At 37.5% G+C, this 15,975-nt stretch overlaps 1 protein-coding gene across 1 annotated transcript; it reads left to right on the forward strand.

Moving 5' to 3' along the window:
• Positions 1-1,045: 1,045 nt before the first annotated feature.
• angptl6 (angiopoietin-like 6) lies at positions 1,046-13,426 on the forward strand. The gene is made up of 7 exons (XM_022668110.2): positions 1,046-1,233; positions 2,936-3,458; positions 4,548-4,685; positions 5,260-5,455; positions 9,909-10,102; positions 12,102-12,372; positions 13,066-13,426. The coding sequence occupies exons 2-7, from the start codon at positions 2,979-2,981 to the stop codon at positions 13,248-13,250; spliced, it is 1,464 nt and encodes a 487-aa protein (XP_022523831.2). The 5' UTR covers positions 1,046-1,233; positions 2,936-2,978; the 3' UTR covers positions 13,251-13,426.
• Positions 13,427-15,975: the final 2,549 nt, after the last annotated feature.

The following is a 15,975-nucleotide window of genomic DNA, read 5'->3' on the forward strand; positions in this document are numbered from 1 at the left end:
TTGCTTCACCTAAATTGCAAGCAATATAAACAGCTTACATGGTTAATATTTGCCCTTTACCTTTCTTATGTTACATTTCTTTTAAAAAGTGCTACTCTTTTTTTTATTAGTTTTTTAATAAAATGTAAAAGAAAATGAATTAAACTCAAGATATGAGTAGAAAATTTGTTTAGTTGCAAATTTACAAATGAAGCAATGTTTATTAGCCCTTGGCCAAACATACTGTATATAATATAAATGTGTGTGTGTGTGTGTGTGTGTGGGGGGGGTGTACAGTGTGTGTTAATCGAAAATGTGTTTTGATATATGTTTTTCACAAAAAATGAGCCAATGCCAATGAGTTTCAGTTAGAAAAAATCTTTTTTTAGTATCATTTGATGAAAAATGAAAACCACACAAGGGTTAACTAAAGAGTGCCAAAAATGTCTCACAGTATGCAAATAGAATGTACCAGGAGCCAATGGAAAACTTAAACTTAAAGTTAAAGAGAGTAAATTAAATGATCATAAGTTGATTAAACTTTTATGCATTTCTATTAATAAAATAGGTTCACCAATGTTATCCTAATTCAAAGTAGTGGAGCAATGTTTGGAAATATACAGTTTTACATACAACAGACTTTGAGATTAAAGGAATTGTGGGTTTACAGTACAGTTTACAGTAAACTGATGTTAATGGAGAAGGTGGAGAGAGACGGGGTGGAGGTCAGGCTGTCGGGGAGCTGAGGAGAGGGAGGAGGTGTTATTAGGCTGCTTTGTAATTACTCTGCTGTCTTTGTTTAGAGAGTCCCGGACAGGGGCTGATCTGCCTACTTTAAAGCCCCTCTGTCAGCGTGCCCCTCACTCCCACCCTGTTCTTTACTCCTCAGTCTCTCTGAGAATAGAGCAGAGATCTGATTCTACTGCTGCCTTAAAAAAGAACCCTCCTTACTGGAATAATCTTCGGTGTTCTTTTTATTTTATTTTATATATATATATATATATATATATATATATATATATATATATATTTTTAACTCTTTTAACATTTGATTTTTAATCTTACTAATTTATTTTTTTTAGCTAGACCTAATAATATATGCTATATATATATATATGTATATGTATATATATAATATAATTGCATATCTAGAGCACAGTTTGGATCCCAGTTCAACATAACTGTGTCTGGATACAGTGATCTTCATCCTGGATGATAGCAGGAATCTTTTATTCTCACTTCCCTCCAATGAAGGTAAAACGCTATATATTTTATATATATTTTATATTTTCTCCAATGTGTTTTAATTTAATCTAATCAGTCTGCATAGGTTGTAAAGGAATGCAGTAAATTAAATTTCTTGAAAATCAATCCTTATTTATTTAATTTATAATAAAATTGATTTTGACTCCTAAATCAGTTTACAATGTATGTATTTGTAAATGTAATTGTATTTAGTTAAACAAAATGTGTTAAATGCAATTTTCCCTTTTGGGAAACACCAGATCATTATAAATATGTATTATATAATATTGTATAGCATTTTGGAATTAAAGTCTAGTTGCTGTAACTTTTATTATTGATGCATAATCAAAGCTACTAAATTATTGAGAGTAGTTTCAAAATAACATACAGCTCTGGAAAATAATAGGAGAATTTTTGCACCGAGAGTGGCATACATTCATCCAAAAGCAGTGTGTAAGACTGGTGGAGGAGAACTGTGATTAAAAACCAGGGTTATTCCACCAAATATTGATTTCTGAACTCTTAAAACTTTATGAATATGAACTTTTTGTTTTCTTTGCATTATTTGAGGTCTGAAAGCTCTGCATCTTTTTAGTTATTTCAGCCATTTTTTAGTTACTTAATAGTATACAATATAATAGATCATGAATAAATGAGAGTAATTGCTTAGTGAATTAAAGCTCTTACTGAATCATTTATAATAGTTAGTAAAAAAAAATCACTTATATTTGATTATTTAAAATTGACACTAAAAATGCAAAGAGTTTAAGAGTTTAAGAGTTTAAGAGTTTAAGAGTTTGCGGAGTTGTCTGTATCTCTATAGAACCACTTGAACTCTTTAGTTCTTTGGCTTTGGCTGAGTGTTGACTCTGAACTCTGGCATCCTGGAGACTGTTGGCTCGGGCTGTGGTTTTGTTGACCGTGGTTTTGTTTATGTTGACGTGCTAATTAAGACAGCAATAGGCTTAGGCCTCCCACGCTTCACCCTGAACATCTGGCTAACATCAGTGCTGCAGACCCTGTGGGCTACTGTCTGAAAATCGTGTTGTGTTTTTAATGTACAGCTCTGGAAAAAATTAAGAGAGCACTTCAGTTTCTGAATCAGTTTCTCTGATTTTGCTATTTATAGGTTTATGTTTGAGTAAAATTAACATTGTTGTTTTATTCTATAAACTACAGACAACATTTCTTTCAAATTCCAAATAAGATTAATGTCATTTAGAGCATTTATTTGCAGAAAATGAGAAATTGCTGAAATAACAAAGAATACCTCAAATAATGCAAAGAAAACAAGTTCATATTCATAAAGATTTAAAAGTTCAGAAATCAATATTTGGTGGAATAACCCTGGTTTTTAATCACAGTTTTCATGCATCTTGGCATGTTCTCCTCCACCAGTCTTACACACTGCTTTTGGATAACTTTATGCCTTTACTCCTGGTGCAAAACATCAAGCAGTTTAGCTTGTTTTGATGGCTTTTGATCATCCATCTTCCTTGGTAAAATCAAAGAAACAAAAATATTTAACTGTTCATCTGTCTGTTCTGTTCTGTTAGTTTTTTTATCATTGTGTTATATCGATATGTTAAGTCTCATAATAATAGAAGCTATATTGTATATGAATTATAAATATAATTATATTATAAATATAATATTGACCCCTAGAATGTGGGATCCAAATGACTAAAATGTGTGTTTTTCTTTCTTTCAGGAGAGCCAACAGTAGGTGAAAGGAGCATCCACTGGACAGACAAATGGACGCTCCGGTCACATGCACTTTATTGCTGCTAGTGGGTTTGGTAATGTTGGGCGTGGAGGGCCGTGAAGGGGCCTTTCATCCTGACAGCTCCAAAAGCGAGGGTGCCCAGAAACGCCCGTCGCGCTCCTCCGACTCGAAGGCGGGCCGCTGCTCTTACACCTTCATCGTACCCCAGCAGAAGCTGAAGGGGGCGCTGTGTGTGAGCACAGAGAGCGCGAGAGCTAACAGCTCGGAGACGGCCGCCCTGCGCACCCTGCTGGTCCGCCAGCAGGAGCAGCTGGATTTGCTGCACAGGCGTCTGGAGCAGGAGGGGTCGCTGGCGAGCGAGGTTAGAGTGTTGCGGAGAGAGAGCAGCAGCATGAACGCGAGGATCACCCAACTGTACGCCCAGCTACTGAACGAGATCCTGCACAAGCAGGAGCAGGCGAAGGAGCAGCGGCGTCTGGAGGGTCTGCTGCTCAACGCAACCTCACAGGTAGTCTGGAGTTCACACTGGAGTGTAAAATAATGTCTTGTGACACATTCTTACACTTCTCCATGCTTAAAATAGGACTTAAGGCGCATCGGATTATAAGACAAATTAAGCAACAATATTAAGGATGACTACATTGAAGTGAGTAAGGGTATCGCCATGTTTCCCTTCTAACAGGGAAGCTGGGGGAAGCGCCTAAGTAAACAAAACTGTAATTCTTCAAAAAAAAAAAAATCTTTCAAAGTAAAACGAGCTCTGGATGTTAATCTACTCATTTGGGTGATTAAAGCACTTCCGCTAATTTACAGTAAGCTTAGATTTACAATATTTTGTCTAAGGGTCAATATTTTTTCAATAAAGAGTCTCCAGCACTAAGGCTAGGTGCAGCAGCATTAGCAATAGCATTAGCCGCTAACCAAAGCGCTAACAGGAAGTGAATGCTTCCCGATAGCGCTAGAGTGTTTTATAACCCAAGGTGCTATCAGCTAGCAGTTTATTCCACGTAGCTTGTTTTAACATGTATATACTATAGTCAATATAGTTGCCTCTGAATGGCAAAAGAGCTATTGCTGTGGTTAGCGCCTAATGCTAATGCTGTTGCACCCAGCCTTAGTGCTGGAGAAACTTCACTGAAAACTCACCCTTACAACGCTGTGCTTCAGTGGAGTGACTTTACTGCTCCTTAATACCTGACTCGTAAAATTCATACATAAGCTACACCAGATTATAAGGCGCACTGTCCATTTTTGGGAAAAATATTTTTAAGATTTTAAGTATGCAGGTTTTTTTAAACATTGTGGCCACTCACTGTCTACTTTATTATTAGACACTGCAAACTAGCTGATGACACAGAAGCTCATTTTTTCCTACACAGTTCGTGTTGGTCATCCACTAGTTATTCATCAGTGGTCACAGGAAGCTGCCAATAGGATGCTGCCTAAAGAATGCTGCCTAGCAGTGACACTACGGTGTTTAAAAACTCCAGCAGCACTGCTGTATCTAATCAACTCATGCCAAAACAAGATCAATACTCAGTGTCACTGCAGTGCTAAGAATGACCCACCATCCTTACTCTTTCTTTCCCTGGTTCAGCTGTTACAGATGTCCAAAAACTACAGAGATCTAGAGAGGAAATACGAAGCCCTTGCCTCTACTGTGAGCAACCAGAGTCAGATAATGACACACCTGGAGGAACACTGCCAGCTCTGCGACATCGCCAAAGCACAGCAGGTGAGAGGCATCTACCAGCACTATAAGGCCATTATTTTAGTGGTATGTCAAACATATAATAAATGCAGCTGAATATACAGCCCTGGAAAAAAATGAGACAATTTCATCAAATTGAAAAAGATGGATAATCTGCTTGAATTTTTGCACCAGGAGTGGCATAAAGTTATCCTAAAGCAGTGTGTAAGACTGGTGGAGGAGAACATGATGCCAAGATGCATGAAAACTTAAAAAACAGGGTTATTCCACCAAATACTGATTTCTGAACTCTTAAAACTTTATAAATATGAACTTGTTTTCTTTGTTTTTTTGAGGTCTGAAAGCTCTGCATCTTTTTTGTTATTTCTCATTTCTCATTTTCTGCAAATAAGTGGTCTAAATGACAGTATTTTTTGTTTGAAATTTAGGAGAAATGTTGTCTGTAGTTTATAGAATAAAACAACAATGTTCATTTTACTCAAACGTAAACCTATAAATAGCAAAATCAGAGAAACTGATTCAGAAAATGAAGTGGTCTCTTATTTTTTTCCAGAGCTGTATCATAATTTATTTATTCTCTTTATTCTGACACTGACAGGATGCTGCATCATCAGCAGTTAATGCGTCTGCCAGCAGCCCTGAGCCTAAACCCATGGTCAGCTACATCCAAAGAGACCAGAGTGCCACCCAGAACCAGGAGGAAACACTGCAGGAGGTTCAGGAGTTCTTCACGCCCTCGTCAGATCTTTCCACAGAAGCACCATTCATCAGTTACCCTGTCACTAAAACCCCAGGTAAAGTCATATAACAAAATGGAAAATGAAATCTGCATCTCCAAAAAAGTTGTCAGTAGCAGAGGGAATGCTGAAGTGCTGTAAGATTTTGTGGGAAAACAAAACTGCACTGACTTTAGACTTGATAATAAAACACAGTGGATCAACACCAGCAGATGACAGACATGTCTCTCCAAACCATCACTGATCATCAGTAAATTAGTTTGTACATTTTATTTGTAAATCAAGGGAGCAGAGTCTGGAGGAAGAGTGCAGAGACACACAGTCCAAACTGCTCGAGGTCTAGTGTGAAGTTTCCACCAATCAGTGATGGTCTGGAGAGACATGTCATCTGCTGGTGTTGATCCACTGTGTTTTATTATCAAGTCTAAAGTCAGTGCAGTTGTTGTTTTCCCGGAAAATCATACAGCACTTCATGCTTCCCTCTACTGACAAGTTTTATAGAGATGCAGATTTTATTTTCCAGCAGGTCTTGGCACACTGCCCACACTGCCAAAAGTACCATTTAGTCTTATAAAATATTCAAATTTTCTGAGATACAGATTTTGGTTTTTTTATTGGCTGTGAGCCATAATCATCAACAATAAAATAAATAAATGCTTAAAATAGATCACTCTGTGTGTTTAATACATCTATATTATATATGAGTTTTACATTTTAAACTGAATTACTAAAATAAAGTAACTTTTTGATGATATTCGTATTTTTGGAGATGCACCGGTACCTACGCTGAATTTTGGAACGGCACAGTAATTGTCATTACTTGGCACACACACACACACACACACACACACACACACACACACACACAGATACACACACACACACAGATACACACACACACACACACACACACACACACACACACACATACACACATATGCACACAAAAAAAGAGCCACCTTTTGTGCGGTGCTGCTCTGTCACTGCCCTGTGAGATTACAGGTTAGACAGATCATGGTGGGCGCTCATTTAACAGCCCCACCCTTTTAAGCTACAGCAACCAGACGCAGCATCGGCGGCAGGAAACAGAGGGAAATTTCAGTTACAGTTATTACAACACAGCAGCAGTGGGCTGTGGTTGAGTTGCATTTTTCAACCATTCCTTTCAAAACTAATAAAAAGAAGTGAAACTAATAAAATAGACGTTAGCAGAAGTGGACAAAACCATAAAGAAAATGGGATATGTACTTCTTCTTTCACTGTTTTATTCAGCAAATACAGCTTTTTTACACTTAATGATACATTAGTGGTGCCAATTGAAAAAAAAAATTGGATTAATCACAAAAGAACTGTAATTAATTGTGGTTAATCGCACCTTTTCTTCTTCTACTGAAGCTTTAATATAGCTTTTAATAATGCTAGGCATTGAAATTTAAATAAATGAATCAATTTTAGATATGCATGAATATTCAATAAATTCATTTTTTGCAAGAGGGACAAAAATTTTATTCATACTTCACCTTCAACAAAAGCATGCCTGAGCGTGAGAGAGAGAGACAGAGAGAGAGAAAGAGAGAACAAGAGAGTTAATCCAGCATAAATAAAATTAAACCTACCTTTACATCACTTAATACAGCAAAAACTAACTCTAATAATGCAAAGAAGGCAAGTTCATGTTCATAATGTTTTAAGAGTCCAATTAATATTTAGTTGCTTAATCATGGTTTTTAATCACAGTTTTCATGCATCTTGGCATGTTCTCCTCCTCCACCAGTCTTACACACTGCTTTTGATTAACTTCATGCCACTCTTGGAGCAAAACTTCAAGCAGTTCAGTTTGGTGGTTTGATGGCTTGTGATCATCCATCTTCCTCTTGATTATATTCCAGAGGTTTTTCAATTTGGTAAAATCAAAGAACCTCATCATTTTTAAGTGGTCGTTTATTTATACCAGGAGTAAAGGCATAAAGTTATCCAAAAGCAGTGTGTAAGACTGGTAGAGGAGAACGTGCCAAGATTCAGGACAACAGGGTTATTAAACCAAATATTGATTTCTAAACTATTTTCTGCAAATTAATGCTCTAAATTACAATATTTTTATTTGGAATTTGGGAGAAATGTTGTCCGTAGTTTATAGAATAAAATAAATATATACATTTTACTCAAACATAAACCTATAAATAGCAAAATCAGACAAACTGATTCAGAAATTGAAGTGTTCTCTTCATTTTTTCCAGAGCTGTATGTATGCTTTATGTATACGTGTATGTGGACATGTAGAGGATGATGTATGATGCTAGAACTCAGACCTGTTTCTTCAGGGACGGTGGGAGACCGCTGCTGGACATTCCTCTGCAGTAAACAGATAAGCGCAGGCTGAGAGATTGGCTGGGGCTGTGTGTGGATGGTGCGTGACCCTGCCAGGGGTTTGATAAACAGGCCAGAATTCCTAAGGCATCCCTTGTAATCTGCTTGGCTCCTTCACACCATCTACTCATTAGAGAGTTCCCCTCACACCCTGTCAGTAGCCCTCACTTAGAGTACACACTCATTATCAGCACACGCCAGCCAGCTGAGGACGACTAGCAAACACAAGAAATTCCAGCAGTTAATGTATGGACAGCCAGTAGGGGTGGGCAATATTATATCGTATACAATATATCGTGACACAGAAATATCGTGATATTAAAAATTTATACCGTGATAATAGAGATGTTCTGTCTTAAAAGTAGTCTATTATTTACTATTATTATTTACTATTTATTATATTATTATGAAGCTTTATTTATTGTATAATTGTTTCAGTTTGCAGTTTATATGCATGCACTAAATATTCTGCAATATTTTTGCTGCATTATATTATTTTATGCTATATTATTTATTTTGCCACATTATGATTATGCTGTTATACTATTATACTATATTCCTGAAATTAATTAATTATTTTTCTGTTTTCCTATATCGCCAAGTATATCGCTATCGCAAAAATACCCTGAAATATCGTGATATTATTTTAGAGCCATATCGCCCACGCCTAACAGCCAGGCCTGAGCTTATTTAGCAGATGTCCCAAGTCTCCCGGAAGTTGCAGGAGTCTATCGCATATCAACAACGGCTCCCTGATTCCTGCAAGTCAGATAGAGAAAAATTTTAACCTTAAACAATACTAAATACTATTTATTTAATTAGAACAGACTGTTCTAACAGTGCCAAATAGCGTACCCTTGATATTACGATCCTTTAAATTTTCCAAAAGTCTTCAGTGTGCCTTATAATCTAGTGCATCTTAAGTATGAATTTCACCAGTCAGGTATTAAAGGGGCAGTAAAGCATTAGCATTAGGCGCTAACCGCAGAGGCGAGTATTTTGGACTGAGTCTGTCTGTTTACCGTGTTAAAACAAGCTACGTGTGATGAACCGCTAGCTAATAGCACCCTGGGTTACTGGAACACTCAGGGTTCCTCAGTCTAGCACTATCCAGTGGGGTTTACCACCAGCTAGTGCTGTGGTTAGCGGCTAATGCTAATGCTAATGCTGCTGCACCCAGCCTTAGCTATAGTGCTGGAGAAACTCTTTGCTGATCTGTTGTTTTATGGTGCTCTAATCTCTTGGTGTTTGACAGCTTTAGTTGATCTTACAATAGTCATAGGCCAACTAGTGAACTTTTATGCTGAACTTGTTAAAATATCCTAAGAGCTCGCTGTTTAGCTTCTTGTTTTGGTAAATTTGGTTAGAGTTAATTTAAGACTTCATGTAAATGTACTCTAACCTGTACATTGCTGTTCTTGTTCTTTTGCTAGAGCCGAAAGGGTTTGTGTCATTAAGCCTAAGCATTTGAAATAATATAAAAAATTGGAAATTAAAACTTTTACATTTAAATACTTGTACTTTTACTTTCAGTACTTTTTCAGATTTTTTTAAAATTAACTACTTGCAATACTTAAGTACAAAACATGTTGCATACTTTAATATTTCTACTTAAGTATGTAGCTTAAAGAACACTATAACTTCTACTCAAGTCATTTTTTGATAGAGTACTTTAACTTTTACAGACTTTCAAGTCTCAAGTCTGGGTCTCTAGTACTTTATACATGTCTGCTTGTGCCTCGTTTTGCCATAGATTCTAATGAAACCTCTGTTTGGAGTGTGCCTCTGAAAAATCTCTGTTTGAAGGGCAATGTAGCTCTAAGCAACCCTTAACCTAACCCTCCAGTCCAACAAGTATCTGGACAACCCTAGGCATACCTACCCCTAAGCATTAATGTGCAAAACAGAGGCGTAGGGCTAAGTGGTATGGCCAAAGGGTGAAATAGGATTGGGCCTATATAGAGAGAAGGTAAATTGGGGTGGGGGACAAACAAGACTACAGCTAACATAGTAAAAACTCTAAATCTCTACAGTTCCCACAATACCTTGACAACATGGCCTGAACTACAGCATCCGTGCTACATCCAGTCAATGTATGGACATCATTCATCTACCAACATAATGAATCTGTCTCTCCTTGCAGGTCCATGGCAGGACTGCCAGCATGTTCTTGACTCGGGTGAAAGCACAAGCGGCATTTACCTGCTACGTCCACGCCAGTCCAACCGCCTGCTGCAGGCGTGGTGTGAGCACGGGCGAGCTCTCGGCGGCTGGACCGTCATCCAGAGGAGACAGGACGGCTCGGTAAACTTCTTCAGGAACTGGGAGCAGTACAAGGTCAGCTTGTCAGTCTTACACTCTTTTGCTTCCACAAGGGGGCGCTAATAGCACTCAAGTTGCATTTTAATATTATTTCTGCAATATAACACACTTATATTTGTATCAGTACTTAAAATTAAGGAACCAAAAGTGTTTCAAGGGTTTCTGAAGCTTCCTGACACATATATAGATTAATGTTTTCTGTTGAATAGCCAGTTTATCCCATAGCGAACCATCTTTAAAATGGTAATGTTACTGATTTCTATGATTAACGATTTTTTTGCAGAGTTTGTATTGCCTTGAGGAGTGTTGAAAAAGTGCACACAGCCTTTGTCCTCTCTCCCTTGCACCCCTCAACAATCGTTTGGCAATTCATCAGCACAATGGCCACATTTATGCGATGGTTCAGCGAAAAGATGACATTTACACAGATTTCCCCTCAGACCAAATGTACTTAATCAGCCATGATGTATTTTTGGTGTCTGAACTTTGCTTCTTTAGTTCTGTGCTGCAGCTACAGGGCAAAGGCTAATGTAACTAATGCATAATGGAAGCTAATATCTAGCCATTTAGCATCCTCCAAACTGTGAGCTTAAATCTGCACAGACTTGCCTCTGAACGTCAGGTTGTTGAGTTATCAAAAACAGACTGTCTGTAGTGATTTCTGACTCTGTGTAAGACACTGCTGTCTATAGCTTAACATATAACATTTCAAGATAATTGTGTAATGCCTGAGGCAAGTAGTTAGCATCATGCTAATAGTTTGATGTATACATCTCTATTGTTTATGTTGCTCTCAGTGATGTCAGTAATGCATTACTTAGTAATGTGTTATTTAGTAATGCGTTACTTGCTTAGTAACATATTACTTGCTTGGTAATGCGTTATTTTCTTAGTAATGTGTTACTTAAAAATGCATTACTTTGCAATATGTTACTTAGTAATGCCTTACTTAGTAACGCATTACTTGCTTAGCAACATATTACTTGCTTAGTAATGTGTTTTTTTCTTAGTAATGTGTTACTTAAAAATGCGTTACTTAGCAATACGTTACTTAGTAATGCGTTACCTAAAAATGCGTTACTTTGCAATATGTAACTTAGTAATGCGTTACTTAGTAACGCATTACTTGCTTAGTAATGCGTTACTTGCTTAGTAACATATTACTTGCTTAGTAATGCGTTATTTTCTTAGTAATGTGTTACTTAAAAATGCGTTACTTAGCAATACGTTACTTAGTAATGCGTTACCTAAAAATGCGTTACTTTGCAATATGTAACTTAGTAATGCGTTACTTAGTAACGCATTACTTGCTTAGTAATGCGTTACTTGCTTAGTAACATATTACTTGCTTAGTAATGCGTTATTTTCTTAGTAATGTTACTTAAAAAAGTGTTACTTAGCAGTACGTTACTTAGTAATATGTTACTTAGTAACGCATTACTTGTTTACCAACATAATACTTGCTTAGTAATGTGTTATTTTCTTAGTAATGTTACTTAAAAATGCGTTACTTAGCAATATGTTACTTAGTAATGCGTTACTTTGCAATATGTTATTTAGTAATGCGTTACTTAAAAATGCGTTACTTTGCAATATGTTACTCAGTAATGCGTTACTTAGTAATGCGCTACTTGCTTAGTAATGCGTTACTTGCTTAGTAATGCGTTACTTGCTTAGTAATGCGTTACTTGCTTAGTAATGCGTTATTTTCTTAGTAATGTGTTACTTAAAAAAGCATTACTTAGCAATACGTTACTTGGTAATGCGATACTTGCTTAGTAATGCGTTACTGACTTAGCAGCTGCTGAAAGTAACCAATAAAATAACTTAGTTAAAGTAACTTACTTTTAAAATCAAGTAATCTATGAAGTAACTTAGTTCCTATTTAAAGGAATAATCAGATTACTTTTTCAAAGTAACTAAGCATCATTGGTTACTTTGATAAAACACAATCAATGTGACATTCTGGACTGGACACACTATAATATCATCTGCTGTCTTCCTCTCTTCACAGCAAGGTTTTGGGAATCTGGACGGCGAGTACTGGCTGGGTCTGGAGCACCTGTACTGGCTGACCTCTCAGGCCACCTATAAGCTCAGAGTGGTTATGGAGGACTGGCAGGGACGGCAGGTATTTGCTGAGTATGACAGCTTCAGGGTGGAGCCCGAGAGTGACTGGTATCGCCTGAGGCTGGGAAACTACCAAGGAAACGCTGGTGACTCTCTATCATGGCACAGCAACAAAGCTTTCACCACTCTTGACCGTGACAAGGATGCCTACTCAGGTAGTTCTGTCTCTACTTACTTATAATGTCTTAGTACATATCACCAGAGAACCCTCCCAGATCCTCTCTGGAGGTTACACCATCCTGCTGGAAAATGAAATCCGCATTTTCATAAAAGTTGTCAGCAGAGGGAAGCATGAAGCTCAGCTAACACCTATAAGATTTTCTGGGAAAACTCTCCCTTGATTTCCAAATGAAATGCAAAATTTACTGATGTCAGTGATGGTTTGGAGAGACATGTCATCTGCTGGTGTTGATCCACTGTGTTTTATTATCAAGTCCAAAGTCAGTGAAGTTTTATTTTTCCTCAAAATCTTACAGCACTTCATGCTTCCCTCTACTGACAACTTTTATGGAGGTGCGGATTTCGTTTTCCAGCAGGAATTGGCACATTGCAATTATTGCTTAAAATAGATCACATTTTGAAATTACCTTCTGAAATAAAGTAACTTTTAATGATATTCTAATTTTTGAGATGCACCTGTACCTAATGACACTGAAGTGGTGGTGCACTGTTCTACTGTGCAGTGACACCTGCTAAATGTGACCTTTTTGAAGATGAATCAGGAGAAAACAAGAAAACCTGAAGCATGATTCAGCTTCAAAAGTCACTGTATATATACAATATGTAAATGTATTGAATGTGAAGTGAAGGTTGATGATCAGTGTTCTCCTCTGTGTTTTCTCTTCTAGGTAACTGTGCCCATTACCAGAAGGGTGGTTGGTGGTACCACATGTGTGCCCACTCTAACCTGAATGGGGTGTGGTACAGAGGGGGGCATTACCGAAGCCGCTACCAGGATGGAGTCTACTGGGCCGAGTTCCACGGTGGCTCATACTCTCTTAAGAAGGTCATGATGATGATCAAGGCCATTTGATGAGAACAAAAGTTGGAGAGATGGACAAAGTGCCAGTGGAAAGTACCAGGAGGGACGTTTTTTATGTGGATACGGGACAGATATGGCAATAAAAGGTTGAAAATCTTCAAAAAACTGGGTTCTATTATGTTTGTTGGACCTGAAGTTTCCTTTTTTATTAAAAAAAATGATTTTAAGCTTTAGTCCTTGGATTATTAATATGAAAAATCGAATTTTGGTTTCAGTGTCAGTTTTATAAGAGCCGTTTTATAAAATGTCTGTTGTAATGTAATGTTATAAGGTGTGGGTTGGGAATATGTTGGTAAGGACCAATCAGTAACCCTTAATAATACCTAATAATACCATTAGGTATCTAAACTGTGACACATCCTTTGGGAATAGGGGAATGGACACCAATCATGTCTACCTATATTTGCAAATACCTTCCACCAACAACAAAAGACGCTTAAAAAACATAATTTACACCCAACTGGGGCTCAATTTTAAGGCGTGTCTCCCTTTTAAGGCGTGTGTGGATTGAGGCAGCCTTTAATTAAATGTACCTGGCTGGAATTAATCAGTTCAATCGAGCCCAGATAGGCACAACTGAGTGCTGTGTGTTGTGGAGTGGAGGTGGGCCCAGAGTTCCCCTGCCTCCTCACCACAGTCCCTCTTCCTAAGCTTCCAGCCACCAGGGTTAAATATGAGGCATCATCTGGTTGTGTGGTTGTGACTGGAGTGGAATCTAAGAGGCAAGTTGAGTGGACATCATCAGCAACGCTTCCTGTTGTCCTTCCTTGCTGCTGGTTATCGTATCGTTGGACCCTTCCAGGACCCTTCAAGGTCATTCACCTTTTCATCCTGATCCTGCCTCTGCTGATCCAATACTCCACCAACCACAACTCCGATCCTGCCGCCAAAGAGCGTGGTGGTGATCAGAGGTGGGTCACAGGCTTGGAAGAGGGCTTGGTAAAGAGCTGAATCTACAACCGAAAAAGCCCTGAAGCCAGTGGAGAATGTTGGTTCCTTGTCGGGACAGCAGCATCAGAAGTCCAGTCCAGTGTGTGCACTGGTGGAAGTCTTCCTGGCGATGCCTTGTTTGAAGGCTCTAGGCCAGGGGTGTCCAAACTACAGCCCGCGGGCCATTTGCAGCCCGTTTTCTTTTTTGGAGGTATTTTAGAAATAGAATGAAAGTTGGCCCGCTGTTAAGCAGGTTTTTATAATGTGAGATTCAAAGTTTGAACGCTAGGTGTCAGAAACGGGCCAAAGAGTCTAAAAGCGGAGAGGGTGCGCATTTCTAGCGCAGAAAAATGGGCCAAAGAGTCTAAAAGCGGAGAGAGTGCGCATTACTAGCGCAAATAAATTGGCCAAAGAGTCTAAAAGTTGCCGTAATTAAGGAGTTTAATATTAAGAGACATCATGAAATTAAACATCAATTTGAAAAATCTTAAGTAAAATGGTGAATAAATGAAATAATCAGGAAAAAACTATTATTTAAAGTGGTATATTTCATTATTTGTTTTATTAAGGAGTGTGGCCCGTGACTTCAGATATATTTCTCCTTCTGGCCCCCAACAAAAAAAGTTTGGACACCCCTGATCTATGCACACCAGCTGAGCTCTGGAAGGGGTATCCATGTCCTGACATTGTCACCTTGGAATATGCTCGTGCCATCAGGGAAGAAAAAAATCCATTAATTGAATAACCTGGTCATTTGTTATGAACTGTCATTTCAGAACATCTGCAAATGTTCCATTTTGGATAAACAAATTTACATTTGTACATAGCTAATAATGGTCATTAAACCTTTTAACATCCCCCTTAATAAAAAAGGGAGAACATATCTCAAATTTTGTATGTTTTGTTTGTTTGGAGCAACAATAAAAAAAAGAATCAGTGTTTTTTGTTTTTCCTTTTTATATAAACCCCAGTTTTTATTCATAATAAATTGCACCTCAATCAAACATTTGAAACAGAACCCAAATCATGCATAAAAATAAATAAATAAATAAATAAATAAAGTGTGTGGTGTATGAAGTGTATAATCCTATTTCATAATCTGAAAATTATGTTCATCTTCGAAAAATCCAAAATGTGTGAGTGATTTACTTTTAATGAGAAATGAAAAACTACTGAATCCCGTCAGATGATATGACCCCCTAGTGGACATTTTTTTTTAGCTTAAAATACATCTAAAAAATTGGAATATTAGAAAGTTATTTTATTTCAATAATTCAGTTCAAAATGTAAAACTTATATAGATGTCAGTAACAATGAAATGATATTTTTGGCAATGTGGGCAGTGTGCCAAGTCCTGCTGGAAAATGAAATCTGCATCTCCAAAAACGTTGTCAATAGCAGAGGGAAGCATGAAGTGCTGTAAGATTTTGTGGGAAAACAAAACTGCACTGACTTTAGACTTGATAATAAAACACAGTGGATCAACACCAGCAGATATCTGACATGTCTGTCTAAACCATCACTGATTGGTGGAAACTTTACCCTAGACCTCAAGCAGCTTGGACTGTGTGTCTCTCCACTCTTCCTCCAGACTCCAGACAGATTTCATTTTCCAGCAGTACCAATTGGTCTTATATAATATATAAAAAATAAACACTTAAATACTTAAAATACATCACTCTGTGTGTAATACATCTACGTATATACTATATGAGTTTCACATTTTCAACTGGATTACTAAATAAAGTTAATTTTTAAAAATTATATTCTAATTTTTTTAAGATGC

The sequence above is a fragment of the Astyanax mexicanus genome, chromosome 3 (assembly GCF_023375975.1).
Source record: "Astyanax mexicanus isolate ESR-SI-001 chromosome 3, AstMex3_surface, whole genome shotgun sequence".
NCBI classification, from domain to species: Eukaryota; Metazoa; Chordata; class Actinopteri; order Characiformes; family Acestrorhamphidae; genus Astyanax; species Astyanax mexicanus.

Coding starts and splice junctions, on each gene's coding strand:
- angptl6 (XM_022668110.2), top strand. CDS start 2,979: ATGGACGCTCCGGTCACATGCACTTTATTGCTGCTAGTGGGTTTGGTA. Junction 3,459..4,547: donor TGCTCAACGCAACCTCACAG/GTAGTCTGGAGT, acceptor TCCCTGGTTCAG/CTGTTACAGATGTCCAAAAA. Junction 5,456..9,908: donor CCCTGTCACTAAAACCCCAG/GTAAAGTCATAT, acceptor CTCTCCTTGCAG/GTCCATGGCAGGACTGCCAG.